Source organism: Odocoileus virginianus, chromosome 11 (assembly GCF_023699985.2).
Source record: "Odocoileus virginianus isolate 20LAN1187 ecotype Illinois chromosome 11, Ovbor_1.2, whole genome shotgun sequence".
NCBI lineage: Eukaryota > Metazoa > Chordata > Mammalia > Artiodactyla > Cervidae > Odocoileus > Odocoileus virginianus.
In genome coordinates, this window is record NC_069684.1 from 17,970,667 (window position 1) to 17,986,781 (window position 16,115).

General features: G+C 36.5%; 1 protein-coding gene across 1 annotated transcript in view; it reads right to left on the minus strand.

Moving 5' to 3' along the window:
- Nucleotides 1-396: 396 nt before the first annotated feature.
- Nucleotides 397-16,115, minus strand: part of XPR1 (xenotropic and polytropic retrovirus receptor 1) — a 199,119-nt gene continuing 183,400 nt past the window's right edge. Inside the window, exons 13-15 of the mRNA XM_020868871.2 lie at nucleotides 13,448-13,587; nucleotides 9,114-9,335; nucleotides 397-6,181 (exon numbers count right to left, since the gene is read on the minus strand). Coding sequence (XP_020724530.1) covers nucleotides 6,121-6,181; nucleotides 9,114-9,335; nucleotides 13,448-13,587 — 423 coding nt within the window. The 3' untranslated portion in view covers nucleotides 397-6,120. The remainder of the gene's footprint in view (nucleotides 6,182-9,113; nucleotides 9,336-13,447; nucleotides 13,588-16,115) is intronic.

Genomic DNA, 16,115 nt, shown 5'->3' on the forward strand with positions numbered 1-16,115 from the left:
TTTGAGTATATTTAACCTGGGGTCAGTTAATTTGATGACTTTTTCTAGATAGACAGGAGCAGTAATCCAGGAACTCCACAGAAAATTCTACGTTCCCACAGTGTCTGAGTATGGTGTCAGCTGTTCAGGATGTAACTAAAAAAAAGATCGGCTGCATCAATCCCATTGCTTTAGGGTCACACTTCACATATTACCTAAAGAAAAAAATGCTATTTTAGATTATTTTTCAATTTAGTAAGAGTTAAAAAATGTTCACCTGTGAAGTCTGTTTGCCCTAAACCCTTAACAAGTTAGTAGTTAGTAGTCCTAAGAGGAATCATGTTCAGGATCCAAGAAACCCAGAGAGAAAACACACACAGTCACACAAACCATTCACCAGTGACAAAGGAGTCAGTATAACTGTTGGAAAACAGAGAAAGCTTGTAATAATGAAAAAAGAACAGTTTTTTTTTAACCAATCACTTATTTTCTTTTAAAAACACATAACCACATTAACTTTTTGCTTTATACAACCATCTAGAAACTATAAAACAGTACCACATTGTGCATTAAACCTACTTTCAAGAAGGGAACGCCACACTTCATAAGAATTCTACCCATGTAAGAAGGAAAAAGGAGACAGTTAATAGCATAGTCACAGATACAACATGAGTCCAAGCAAGCATCAATTCTTTGACATCACCTTTTCCATTTACCAGAGTGGAGGGAGTAAGAAAGAAACCAAGGGAGAAAAGGAGGGAAAGAAGCACCCACAGAGTACTAATCACATTCCATGATTACTTTTGACAACTATAGCTCAGTTTCATAGAATAGTATCACCTGACCAACACAATGTGGCGGGGTGGGGTGGGGTGAAGGAAACATGAGTAAGAGGGAGAAGGTTCAAAAAGACAGGTACATTTTACACCCTATTGCCCTCCTAAATACTCTTCACTGATACAAGCTTCTGTGCTAATCTGGAAAACAGTAAGATATTAATCTTCACAATGTGATAAAGCTTAAGAGTTCTGCTCTTTCTGCAAGTGTGACTGGCTCACAATTGTATTGTTCAAAAGAATAACAATGTCACAATCAGCTACTCTTTCAGGATTCCCCACAATCTTTCTCCTTACTTCCACCATGCTGGTGTTGCAGCATGGACCATCAGGGAATTGTAGGGAGGGACTTCAGAGATAATAATAAAAGGAGAGTGAGATGAAATCCTTGCTCTTTCTTAGAAGTTCACATCTTTCTGATAGTTAAATCTTCCCTGTTTTGTGGTGGTTCAGAGGAAAGGGCATAGGAAGAACTAAGGTAATATGGTGGATGTTTACTCAAGTAACTGGTCTGAAGGTATATAAGATGAGATGGTGTAATTAGCAGACACACTGGATCCAAGGCAAACAGTTGGTTATTTGATTGTCCTCCTTAGGTTGATGGCATAAAACAAAACAAAAAACCTGAAGGTAGCTTTAATAATAAAATAAGCTAACGGTCTGCTATAAGGAAACATACTTTAGATGAAAAGCAATATAATTTGTTTCTCTTCAGGGAAACTCATCTTGTCCCTCTGACTTCCTCTTCTGTAGTAAGTGTGTTGAAAGTGTTAGGCCAATGTGATAACCACCATACTCCATAGTAAGCAAGCAAATACATTCCGGAAGGTTGTTTTTAAGGGGCAACTCAATATCACAGTTTTGCCAATTCATATTAGAAAGGCATGATGAACCATTCGCATCAGCAGTCTCCTCTCAATTCCCAGGCAAATTTCTCATATCATTTAAATTAAGCCCCAAACTTTTTTGACGTCTTCATATTTGGTGAGTGGTGTGGATTAACGCTGGGTAAATTACTGGTTTGTAGCATTAATCAGCACAAATTTCTTACGATCTGATATGATAAACTCTAGCCCACATTACCACTGTGCTGACATTGTATAGACTGAAAATATAATGCAGAAAGTTAGCTTTTAAGATTTGCTATCAAGACACCTGAAATGCAGAAATTTATGTGTTTAAGCAATTTGTAATATCTCTTTAATGCTTCCTTGCTTCAGCTAAACATCAAAAGCAAGAAATAAGCCAGATGCATCATAAAAAGGAATGAATTAAGCTCAAAATTTTGATTTACTTAACTTTTCCTGAAGTTCTACTAGAACTTTTATTGTCTTAACTTAGTGACATAGATCATATCTATTACTGGCTTTAAAAATTAGATGTGTTAAAAGTTCAGTGATTTTGTAGTTGAGAAAGCCTTAGATTCAATGTAACTTTTTTCAATCTGAGAAGCCACTTTAATTTTTAAAATTTCAATATGCTGTACAGCTCTTGTTTCTTAAGAGCTAAAAAATTTCATGCAAACTATTACAGAAAATAATCTAAAATTCATTTACCAAATAAAGTGCAATCACATCAGAGAATCCTAAATATTTGAATAAAATAACACCATGGATAGTTATTTTCTAAATTACCTTCCTTAGACTAAAAATTTTTTCTAGTCATTGCTAAGAAAATTGCATTTGGGCATAAAGAACTATTTCCTAAGTAAAGGAAAGTAGTGGAGAAAGAGGGTAGCAAAACAGCCAGGTGTCTACCAGCAGTATAACCATCCAAAGGAAAGACTGCAAAGGGCAGCATCACCTCCATGTGATCAAGCTCATCCACTTTCCTCACTGCCCGGTTCTGCTGCCAAGGTCCAACTTCCTCTTGCTCTTCTCTGCTACCTCCACAATTACCTTATTTCTCTTCAACTAAATGTCTATTAATGCCTGTACACTCAATAATAGGCTATTTTCTCCTATTCTTAACTTGCCTTAGTTAAGAAAGCATGAAAGTTATCATGAATATACTTTGGTCAACCATGGTAGAAGGATACCATATACCAACAAGTTACTTCTAACAAAATCTCAGTTAAAATCTTCAAACTACATGTTGGAATACTGGGATGTCACAAATCCGAGGGGCTGGGCTCCATTTTCCTTCTCTAAGGGTTCACACATGCTACTGCTGGGGTGACTGGCATTCTCCTCCCACAACACTGCTTCTGTATCTGAAATGAAGCAGCTTTTTTAAGGAGAAAAAGGGCTGATGCGGAAAAAGAAAGTTGCATATAGGTTTCCAACCTCTTTCCAATCTTAAAAGTAACTATTATAACCTAATTAATGATGACAATGTGTGATCATTTTACTGTCTCTCTGTATGGTATGAAGTCCTCAATTACTCCATTTTAATGGTACAGGCAGCCTTAATTAGAGGAGCATATCTGTGCATAGAAAATAAGCCACTTTTGTCTTTTCCTTTCTCTGCACACATCAATGCTTTCCATATTATCACAAAATGAAAAAGAAATTTTATCCTGTTTTAAAAATACTTCTTTTTCATTCATTTGGGGGTATTTTAACTGATACCATCAATTGAGTGATTCTCAAATAAAATAAAACTAGACTTCCTAAACTTAAAATCAGGTGAAGTTTTTCCTTTGGTTAGATTGCTGCTCCTTTAAAATAACTCTGTGATGTTCATTTCCTAGGAGTTCTATTGGGAGTTTCAGTGTACAAGATGCTTCAGTAAAATTTTAGGTAGGACACAGCATTCACAACTACAGCATACAAAAGTTAAGGTGACAAAAATGCGCATTGCCGTTTCTGGAGGAAAAAATTATATATTCTATCTTCCAAACTGCTTCCTCTTGATGAGGAAAAGCCTTCTTTTCTCTTTACAGCTTCAGGAGGAACATAAAGCTGTTGTATTTAAAAACATGTTTAAGCATCTGTCAAAATAAGCTGAATGTTACCTAAGCCTTATCATTCCCGAATAAACTATTCTGATAGGACCAACAGCAGAAAAAGAATATATTCGAACAATGCATTATCTATGAAAAAATAACACTGATCAGGGTTGAGAATCATTATAGTTGAAAAAAGACCAAACTGGCCATAGGATACACGAAAGTAAAAACACTGGGGAATTAAGATGCCAGAAGTCAACTGTAAGATTTTACGTGTGTCATTATATAGGTTTACCAACAAAGAATGAAGTTGATAAGTCAAATTGCTCTGGATACACATTAGTACCACCAATTTTATTTGTACAAGAAATGACTGGTCCACTGGACTTTTCTATATAACTCAGTAATAATTACTGCTCCTTCTGGACAGACCAGTGATATTTCCCCCACAGTTTTAATGTACAAACCCAGAATAGTTAGGAAAAAAAATCCCAAGTATAAATAATGCAACCTTTAATCTATTAAGGGTCACTAAATTGTTACCACTGATTATTAGAAATGATCCATTTTATTCAAACTAAAAAAAAAATAATTAAATTTCTCTTCTTCAGTTGTGGGCCAAGGAATATGCTTGGCAAGACAAAGCAGTAAAGACAACAGAGATTTGTGATTTTTCAGGAAAAAAATGTCTCAATTCAGGAAGGGACCAAATTTTGGAAGCTTGACAGAATAAAGATGAAAAAAATTCCTTTAAAAAGAAAATGTCAGTTAATTGGCAAAATTTTGGTAGTAACAGGAATTTTAATTAATCTCCTGGAATCATGACACGGATGAGTGAAGACTTGTGATGCATGGCATAAGAGCTAATGACAAAAGGGCATACTAAGGGGCAGTAATTATATGCTTTTAATACTAAGTAAATGATAATGCTAAATTTAATGCCAATCACATTCAAGGGAGAAAAATCCTTTAGGGTTTTTGGGCTTATCTGATGACTTAGGAAATAGGAAAGAAATTAGACAAAAGTGAAAATGAGCACTGTGTACAGACCATTATAGTCTGAAATTTCTAAGAAATATGCTTTTTCTGTATAACCAAGTTTAGGCCCCCCAAATTGTAAAAGCAGTTTTTCCGTCACAGGAGGGCGTGAAATCTAATGTTCATCCTCTAAAACTGCTGGGAGAAACGGCTGCCAATCTCTGTTTCATCGCTGTCAAGTGAGAGAGGAAGGATAACTTGTTCTATGCTCTCAAAAGCACGGTTTCCCCAAGACAGACTTTTAATTGATCAACTTCTGGCTAAAGTAAGTGGGCCCAGAAGAAAAACTATCCAATGAGGGTGTAGAGAGTCTATGAAATAGCTGTGCCTTCTAATCCCAAGTTGGTAAAGGCTGTACTTCAATTACCCTACATGTTGAAGCTTAATAAGGCGTAACTTCAGTTACTGTTGGAATATGGGCAAATGTATTCCACATCTGTTCCTTAAAAAAATGTATCAGACCTCTTCAATAAATTTCAACTGGTCGCGTGGACGTGTGTGAAGGCTTTGTTGTAGGAGACACGCTCAGGATTTAGAAGCAGCAGCAACTTAAAACATCAGTAATAAAACTTTGGCTTAAAATTAAAAAGAAAGGAAGGAAAAGTCAAACAGGTACAAGTCGTCTCATGAAAGAGGTATTGTGGACTAAACCCTCAAATGCTGTCCAACATTAGTTTCCCCTGTGTTCACTGTTATCACCTTCATTGTACAGGAAGTTATATCATTCTTTTATGGTTAAGTTTCATAAATAATGAGAAAACCATATGTAACAAATACATCATCTTTCCCACCCACCCAGCAACCCTCCCCAAAATAAGAAAAGTTACATCAAATTAAAAAGTAGCTTCGTGAATGAAGGTACTGCTCTAAGTTGCACTTTCCCTGCAAGTGCGGCCAGTGCTTTTGCGCTGGGTATGAAGGAAAGGAAAAAATTCTCCACATAAACTGACAAAAAATTTAAAAATCAATGTCCGGTTTCAACCAGTCAAAACCGGGCCAAGCGGAAGCCGAGGTATCTCGGTACCGTCCCATCAGAGGGTCCTTGCAATGCCTGTTCTTCATCCTGATAGGTATCTGTATCCTTGTGATTGTAAACAATCCAGAAGATACTATGTTTTTGTTCCTTAAAATGTCCTCTGATTGGCAAAATGAAGTAAGTATTTGTTTTAAAAATAGAAAATGAAAATTAAACAAGAAGAAAAGAAAAGAAACACAGTGAGCTTGTTTGGAGTCCATAGGATCCGATCTGGAAGAGCTCGGAAAATGTGTTATATGTCTTCTCCTGTTTTCGGCTGGAAAGGTACTAGAGGTTGCGTTGGTCGAGGAAAGAATTGTAGAGTAGGAAAACCAAGGATGTTAATCTAGACTTCAGAGGATTCAAGTGTTAGCTTCATCATCTGTGTCTTCTATCAATACCTTAGTGTCACGAGCCTTGGATCTAGTGATAATGAGAGGAAAAAAAAATACTTAGTCCATTACTAAAATACAAACACATCCAAAGTATTAGGTACATTTTCAATCTTACTACCATTAAAAATACATCATAACCAGTCATGGACACTATATACTACACCAGATAGACTGCTCCTAGAGCTTTGTATTAAATTTCAGATATTACTGTAAAAACACTAAGAAACTATATTGCAACCAGAGGAAGGAAACAACAATGGCAGGTCATGTGTAATGTGCAATGGAGGGGTTTAGATTTTATGATGTATTTTTTTAAGCTCTCCGAGATGCCAATTTTCATCTCTGTAAAGCAGGAATAATGATACCTTTTTACATAATACTGCTTTCACTTCATGGAGACAGTATGAATATCAAGTGAGAGAATGGATATAAAAAGCATCAGTAAAGCATTAAACAAAAAGAAAGAATTACAACGACGGTAACAGAAAAATCATTTGAGGAACACATGAAAAACCAGGAGAGCTGGCCAGTAGATTAAGACTAAAGGAGAGACATGACAGTTGATGAAGTATACACAGAAGAGGGGCTTCCCTGGTGGCTCAGATGGTAAAGAATCTGCCTGCAATGCGGGAGACCTGGGTTCAACCCCTGGCTTGGGAAGATCCCCTGGAGGAGGGCAGGGCAACTCTCTCCAGTATTCTTGCTTGGAGAATCTCCATGGGCAGAGGAGCCTGGTGGGCTACAGCCTATGGGGTCACAAAGAGTCGGACACGACTGAGTGACCACACACAGCACACAGAAGAGAGAATACTAAATCATGTTAGAAAGCCCAACCAGGATCAACTTGTTGAAGTTATACTGAAGCATATTTCAACATAAGCTATCTACCACAGTAACTATCCAACAATAAAATCAGGTGCCTTGTATAGTTATAAACTTCACTATCACTGATGACTGTTAATCAGAATAAGATAATCAACTATTCAGGATTCCATAAAAGAGATTCTTGTACAGGATGAAAAATGGAGTATTAGATAAAGTCAAAATATTCTGCAACTCATGAGCTCTATGAGGTAAAGTAGGTATTATTATTACTTGACAGAGGTAGAAATGGACATTCCAAATGTTAAGGATGTGTTAAATGGTTGCATGAGTCTCAAAGTTAGCATTCAGTCTCAGATCTTATTTTAGATTTGCTACTGTCTCCTTTGCACATAACCTGCTCCATTGTTCTAAATGTCTTCCTCTGGAGGCAATCTAATATGCTGGTGTTTTTCCACTGAACATTTGAAACTGAACGTAAAGATCTACTGCTTCCTTGTTTCTGAAGCAGAAAGAGGGTATGTCTGGATTGCCCTCTGCTGGTGACTAGTGAGGACTTGACTTTCAAATTTAGGAGCTCAGTGGGACAACCATCTACTGCACTGTCTTCCAGCCCTTTGTGGACCTTCCCTTACTACCTCTACCAGTCTCCACATGCCCTCCTCTTGCTTCTTCAAACTCTGCTTCCTGCTGTATGTAATGGTATCATGCTTTGTTCTGACATTCCTCCTACCGACCTCCCTGACCATTCCTTTCCGACCCCTTTCGTTTGTTCTTTTTCTTCTCTTGCCTGTGCTTGATCCCCAAGACACTTCCCTGCTCTGCTTTCCTCTACCTTCTCTTCTTCAGAGAGCTTACAAATTCTATCGAGCGCTCAGGCAGTTTCTCCTCTGCTCCCTGCGGGTTACCACCAGCTCTAATTTTTTTTTTAAACTTCCTTTAAAATGTTTCCTTGTTTTCTTTTTTGTCCTACTCTAAGCACCCTAATCCAAGTCTTTAATGTTCCATACTTAGAATAATGCAATGGTCTTTTAATTGATCCGGCCTTCAGTTTTCCCTTTCCCAATATATGTTGCACAGTGCCACTGAAAGTTATGAATATATTACGTTCATAACATTCTATGAAAAAATTCTGACTTCTTCCTGCCTACAAGATAAAGCTTTCGGTCTTTTACAATCATACTTCAATCCGCTAAATTTTGTTACTATTTGTTACAAGCTCTAGTCACATGGCTTTTCTTTCCATCCCTCATTTCCACCATTATGTCTTTACTGTGCCTCTAGCCTATCCAAACACTCCCTTATCCTTCAGAAAACTGCCCTGTCTCCTCTTTTATTCCAATCCTTTGTGATATCTACTGTCTCTAAATTTCAAATGCGGCCACATATACCCTATACTTAGAGGGTACAGCTATCCTCCAAACAACTTTTAGGAATATACAAAGTCAATGACCGATAAAAATATTGCTGTAGGTTATTTACTAAGAAAGTAAAAAAATAATAGCTTATACTTATTGTGCTCTTTCTGTGAGGAAACTGGTGTACATTCCAAGTCATAACAAATAATCTACCTAACCACCCTCTGAACAGGGACCATACTAATCCCTATTTCCAGATGAGCAATAATATAGAGAAATTAAGTGATTTGGCCAAGATGACACAGATGTCAAGTGGCAGAACCAGGGTTCCTAAAATTTATAACTTGAAAATGATTTTTATACAAGATAAACTTAACAGTCAAATAAATTATTCTCCAACAAGTTTTCCCCAGTGTGCTTTTAAGCCAAATCAGTGGGTATTAATTAATGCATTAATTAACATACTAATGATATTTTACACTATGTGTCCATTAAGACATTCTATACATAGGTTGTGAAAAATGGTTGAATACCAGCAATTTCATCAGGTTCAACATGACTGCTTCTTAACTTAAATGTTGTTGTTTAGTCACTAAGTCATGTCCAAACTCTTTTGCAACCCCATGGACTTGTCAGGTAGCTTGCCAGGCTCCTCTGTCTGTCAGATTTCTCAAGGCAAGAATACTGGAGTGGGTTGCTATTTCCTTCTCCAAACTTAAATGCTACCCAGTACTAAAACCTGAAGGGAATGCATCTCACAGAAGCGGCAGCCATACGTACTGAGAGGCGAGGCGAGGCCGGCGCAGGGATATGCTCTGACTGTACTTCCACGGCCGATTCTTCTGGCGGTTCCGAACCCCATCTTCCTGGTCCATCATCTGCTCTAGCAGCGTCTGATCATCGGCATTCAGAGGGGCCACAGAGATGTCCCGCACAGCACGGAATTCACCACAGTTATTCAGATGTTCATTCTCCAGGCGGAAGAAGTTCCACACAAATCGCCTTAGCAAAATGGGATAGGAGTAGGTGAATTACTTATAAAATTTGAATATACTACTACTATTACCTGTAGACCTCCAAGTACATCAACTTTCCACTCATGGAAATACACACACACATACAAAGGAATTAAAGACTAGAATATTAAAATAGAAAAAGGTGGTGTGTGTGTTGGGGGGAAGGGGACAAAAACAGAATAGGCAAAGGAAAGGGACTCACAGAACACAGGTTCAGAGTACTCATTCTTTCACTTTATTGAACAAATATTTATTGAATACCTACAGTATGACAGGAAAAGCCACAGTATGACAGAGACAAAGCCTATGCCTGTATAAGTGTAATTCCTAATAACAGAGACAGGTATTAAACAAATAAACAATTAGTTAACAGTATGTGCTCTGAAGAAAATAAAGCAGGGCAGGGGTACAGAACATGCTTCTTTGAAGAGATGACATTTAGCAGAAATCTGAATGATGTAAGGAAGCAAGTCAGGTAAAATTCTAAAGAAAAGAGTCTGAGGCAGAGGAAACAGCAAGTACAAAAGGGGCAGAAGAAACAGCAAATACAAAAAGTCCCACACTGGAGAGGACTTTGGTGTGTTAAAACAACAGCAATGTCAGTGGGGCTGGAATGGAACAAGAAGGTTAAAATGGCAGGAGATGAAGATGGAGAGGTAGAAAAGAGCCTGATCCACAGACAGCCTTAAAAGCCACAGTATAGAGTTTAGACTTACAGTGTGACAGAAAACAAGGAGTTCTGAGCTGGAGAATAATGTGATTTAAGATCAATCTATCTGCTGCACTGTGAAGAGATCAAAGACAGCTGAAGGGAGATCAATTAGAAGATGTTGTAGTAGTCCAGGAAAGAGATGACAGAGACTTAGATACAGGTGGGGATAACAGAGGTGATGAGAAGCAGACAGACAGGATTTATTTATGAAGATGAGGCTTACTGGACATGGGATGTGGGTGGTCTCAGGTTTCTGTTTTCAGTGAATGGTGACACCATTTACTAGAGATCTGAGTTGTTTCTATTGCCATTAGATACCCAAGAGGAAAATTCAGTAGCTAGATGGATATAAGTTTGCAGTTCAAGGGAGAGACTAGGACTACAGACAGCATAAGAACAGAATTTCAAGTCACGGGCTTAGGAATAAGTGGAGGGGAGGAGTAAAAGAGGATCAGACCTTAGAGCATGCCAACATTTACAATTTGGGAAGAGGAAAAAGAACCAGTAAACAAATCGAGATGGAACAGACCGTGAGAAGAGAGTAGTTCCTGAGAAATCAAATGAAAAGCTTTGCTGAGAGGTAAAGTCAGATAAAAGAACCACCACTGGATATAGATAGAGGATAAAGAGGCAATATGATCTAAGAGCACAGATTCTGGGAGACTGTCTAGATTCAGATCAGGGATCTGCTACTTACTAGGTGTAACAGCCTTGGATGATTTACTTAATTTATGCTTCATCAGTAAATGAGACAGTAACTACTTATCTGACAAGATTGTTGTAAGGATTCACTAAGTTAGTACATGTAAAGTGCTTGGAACAGTGCCAGGTACATAGAAGACAACGCATTAGTGTTTGCTGCTGTTATTAATTATTAACAAAAGCCATTTAGTTTGAGTACTGAGGAAGAGGACGAGATGAATTAAAGGGAGAATGGGGAACGAGTCAGAGAGCAGAGATAGCAAGTAAAGTTATCTCTTAAAGAGTTTTGCTGTAAAAGAGAGCACAAAAATGGGCAGTAGTTGCAGGAAGAAAAAAGATTCAAAGGATCTTTTTTGCTTCTGCTTTAAATGGGTGATATAACATCTGATGCTATTAACCAAATAATTTTTTAAAAAGAAAAAATCAAGAATAAAAAAGTAATTGAGCTCTTTTTTTTTTTACTAGAAAAAAAATTAAAGCAGCATACATGAAAGATAAAGAAGTGAATGGGGGGAGGTGGTGGTGATGGAGAATTTCAATGACATTTCTATTCAGAATTACTTTAAAATTTCCATTGCAATTTCAACTTCAACCCATGGATTATTTATATATATGCTGCTAAATTTCTAAATGTTTGTGAATTTTCAGGTATCTTTTTGTGATTTTACTCTTCCAACATTTGTTAAGACTTCCTTTATACAGCCCAACACACGGTTAATTTTGCTAAATGTTCCATGTGTATTTAAAAGCATTTGTATTTAGTAGCTGGGTTGTACACAATGCTCTACATATGTCAATTAAGTCAAGTTGGTTAATTGATTACTTGTTTTCTTAAAATTTTATTTATTTATTTTTGCCTGTGCTGGGTCTTCATTTCTGTGTGGGTTTTTCTCTAGTTGTGGCAAGCAGGAGCTACTCTGTAGTTGCGGTGTGCAGGCTTCTTGTTGTGTGGCTTTTCCTGTTGCAGAGCACGGGCTTTAAGGTTCAGAGGCTTCAGTAATTGTGGCACGTGGGCTCAGTAGTTGTGGTTAGCAGGCTCTAGAGCACAGGCTCAATAGTTGTAGTGCACAGATTTAGTTGCTTCATGGCATATAGGATCTTCCTGGATCAGGGATCGAACTCATGTCTCCTGCATTGGCAGGTGGAGTCTGTACCAACTGAGGCACCAGGGAAGCCCTGATTACTGGTTTATACTGAGAAAAGTATGCTAACATTTTCCTCTAAAATTATAAATTTATCTACTTTTACTTTCTAGCAATGTCAATTTTCATTTTACTATTTTCAAGCTATGTATTAGGTGCATACAAATTTGAATTGGCTATCACAGATGAATCTCAAAGTCTTTTGGTTTGGCAAATTTCTTTAGTGCAAAATCAGCTTTAGTGTTCTGCTTATCATGGGGTACCTGCCTTCACTTAAGAGCTTGGGTTATCGTGTCAGATCACTGATGTTTTTAGGAATATTAAAAAAACATTTATCTGGCACTTTTATTGTTTCCACTGAGAAGGTGGGCTAAATAACCCAGGTTGCTAAATTGCGAAGTATGATCCTCAAAAGATTTTAATTCTAATTTCTGTTCTAAGACTTTTTACCTCCTTGTTTCTACTCACAACCCTTCTAATGGAGCTCAATTATTTTTTTTAATTTAAAAACTTATTAAGTGTAACATACATTCAGAGAAGTGAACAAATATGATGGGCACAGCATAATAATTATTAACAAATTGAACCCATTGTGTAATTAGCACACATTTCAAGAAACAGAACATTACTGCACCTTACTCCCTACTCAGGAGGTTCTCCTGGTGCCACTTCCACTCACTGTCCCACAAGGGCAAATACTATTTTGACTTCTAATACCATAGATAAATTTAGCCTGCTTTTGAACTTCATAAATTTGGACTCATACAGGGACATACTCTTTTGTGGCTAACTTCTTTGGCTCAATACGTTGCTTTGTGAGATTCATTCATGTTTTTGTATTTAGTCTTTTGTTCTCATTACTGAATAGATTTGCATGTGTGTAAATATCACAATTTATCTATCTGCTCTAATATTACTAGGCCCTTGGGTAGTCTCCACTTTGGTCTGCTGCAAATAATATTATTGTGAACATTCTTTTATGTAGATCTTGGTGGCCTTAGGTCAGCATTTCTGTTTGCTATATACCAAGGAGTTCATGCACAGCTTTGGTGGATACTGACAAAGAGTTTCCCAAAGTGGCTATTGTACTAGTTAGTTTCCTCCTACTTGCAGTGTTTGTAAATTCCAATTGTTCTATAGTCTTTTCAATACTTGGTGTGTCTGTAGTTTTCATTTTAGCATTTATAGGTGAGTAGCTGTATCTCAAAAGTAGGTTTAACTTGCATTTCTCTGGTGACTAATCATGTAAAGAACATTTCCATATGTTCATTAGTCATTTAGATATTCAAATGGGAGTCCAATTCTAAAAAAAAAAAAAGCTTCTAAAAAAGTTATCATCAGCATAACTTTGTAAGAATTAATGTCTTAGTCCTACAGTCAGAATTTTCCAACACTGAGGCAGTTGAGAAGTCTGAGAAAAGCTGGAAATTTTAAGCTTTTCAGGTATTAAGTTTTTAATGAAATCTAATTTGTAAGTATTGAGTAACATTTTAGGTAAAAAAAAAAAAAAATCTCTGATAAACTTTACAGTAGTCTGCTTACCGGAAAACCTCAAGGGGAGCAAAGACAGTAGCAATGATGTCCCCAGAATGAGGCAACAAAGTCATGGAGGTAATTGAGATCTGGATAGTCCAAGCAAAGCGCAGGATCACGTCCTCTATGATGGCACTGTAATAGTAGGCCTGAGGGATAATAAGCAAATTGAGTAATCGGACCATCATGTTTCTTACTAAGCACACCTAGTACAGTAAACAAGAGTCATATATCATACTGACAAGTGTGAGTAAAATAAGTAAAGAGTTCTATATTTTAAAAGACTTCACCAATTTAGTTTTTTTCATAGATAGGACAATATTCAAAATGAAGTTTTATTGAATTTCAGTGATCCTTTAACAAATATATTAATACTTCATTCCCATACTGTGTACTAGGCTCTCTTCTAGACCCCAGAAATACAAACCAGATGCGATCCTCGAGCTGACTGAGAAGACATTCTAAAATGTAGGTGATACACTAATAGCTCAATAGTTCAAATTAGAAAATATGAGATTTATTAACCATTATTTGCGCTTTTACTTTCAAATTGCCTTACCCTTCATTTGAAAAAAATTTTTCCTTCTTTTTTGATGTCAGAAAATAACACAAAGCTTAGCTTTCACAGACAATTAAATTTAAGGAATGTTCCATTTCCACATGGGGAAGACAAGCACTCAACTAATTCTTTCAGTTTTAGCCACACAAAAGTCTTAAGGACACAGACTGCCAACTGACCGGAACTATAATTCATGGATTTTCTATTCATTTCAAGATATCCAGCTCTTTAAAAATATGTATTTAAAGGCCACAACATCTTATGGGAACTAGAACTGCTAAGTATTAAGTCATAGCATTTTATTTTATTAAAAGAATGTCAGCAAAGGAATATCAGTCAGTCATGGTAGAAGGCTATTAAACAAAAGAAACAGCAGTCCTCTTCTTGTCCTATTCTCTAGAGACAAACATCTTCAAATTTTGAACATTTATCTTTCACATTTCTAAATAATGTGTGTATATTGCTATATCTTGACTAATCAATTTTAGACATTATTCACTGCTTACTATGATTAATTTTATGAAGATTTTTAAACACATTAACATATCTCTTTGTTCCTTCCCCCAGCCATTCAATACAGCGATAATGTAATTTTTGGATAAATCCACATGCAGTGAAATCATTATTAGATGTCTCGATGAAAAGCTGCAATTTCATATGTCTTTAAGAGCCAATCAAGCAGATCCACAGCTGACTGATGTGGGAGTTGATGTTACCAAAAATTAAAAGTCTTTTGGGAGGAATACACTTAACTTGAGGTCAAGAGATACAGAAAAGTTTTAATATGGAGATAACATAAATGCTTCCTGGACCTGGGTATGGTGCTCAACAGACTGCACTGTTAATGCCAAGGAACTTATTTTAAGGTTCATATAGCTGTGTTCTTAACTTTTAAATGAAGACCCACTGAACTTCACAAATAGCTTCTTCCCTTTTTTAGCACAATAAATTTAACTCCAATATTTGCCCCTTTAAAGCTGAGAGGGGTATGGTGATCCTCTAGGACGTTTTTCTTATGTATTTGTAAAGTCTAATGTACAAAAGCATATTATGACCCTAAAATGGGTCATAAAAATACATAATAACAAAGAAACTGGAAGATTCTATTAACTAATTTTATTACATAGAAATAAAAAAGTTAGTACTTAAAGGACGAACAGATTAACATTTATGTGAAGATACAAACAGCTCATCAAAGCAACCATCGTAAGAAGATAGAAATGTATTATATCTCTCAGTAAGGCAAGAACAGTACAAGGAGCAAAGGCACATGCATTTGGTGAACAAAAGGCCATCTTTTCTTGAACACATGTCTGCTGTCTGACTTGTACTTAATATTACTTTTTAAAATTTTCTTTTCAAATGAGACTTAAAAATCACTGTCAATGAACATCTCCTTTTCTGCCTTCATTTGTTTATATGAAGTTACCCTAACATATCATTTCATCATATTCAGTCTATCATTTATTTTCAATCCTCACACTTGAAAACAGCCTTCCCTAAGCAGCAATTACATATTACACAGTCACATACGTTTCAAAGTGCAATTCTGAAGTATTGGTGACATTTTGACATAGTATAAAACATTAGTGACCCAATTTATACTCCCCTCTGCATCACAGAATTTTAGGATTGGGAAAGGATCAAGAGATAATCTAGTATAACACCCTACCTTATAGAATACACTGCAGTTTGGTTGTCTAAAGTTATACAGCTCATTAGTGAGAGAGTTGGGGTTAGAATTCACTTCTAAGGATTCCCAATTCATTGTTTAATTTCTTTCAATATCTGAGTAAAGATACTTTTGGTCTTTTGACTTTTTAATACAGTCCTTCTCATCCTTTCATTCATAATTTAGATAAGGTACTCAAATGATTCTCAAGTAATTATCCATGTATTTTTGGATAAAATCAAAACTTTAAGAAAACTGACTAAAATAAATGAAAAGAAAAGCCTTCTTGATGTACCCAAGAAAAGTAAGGCACCCCTCTTTCCTTTGTGCTTTCATAGCACTGTTCATTCAGTCAAGTATTTATTTATTCATTCATGCATTCCACAAACATGGTCTACTGTATGCCCGGGACTATGCTGGATAGTAAGGGATATAGATACCTAAAC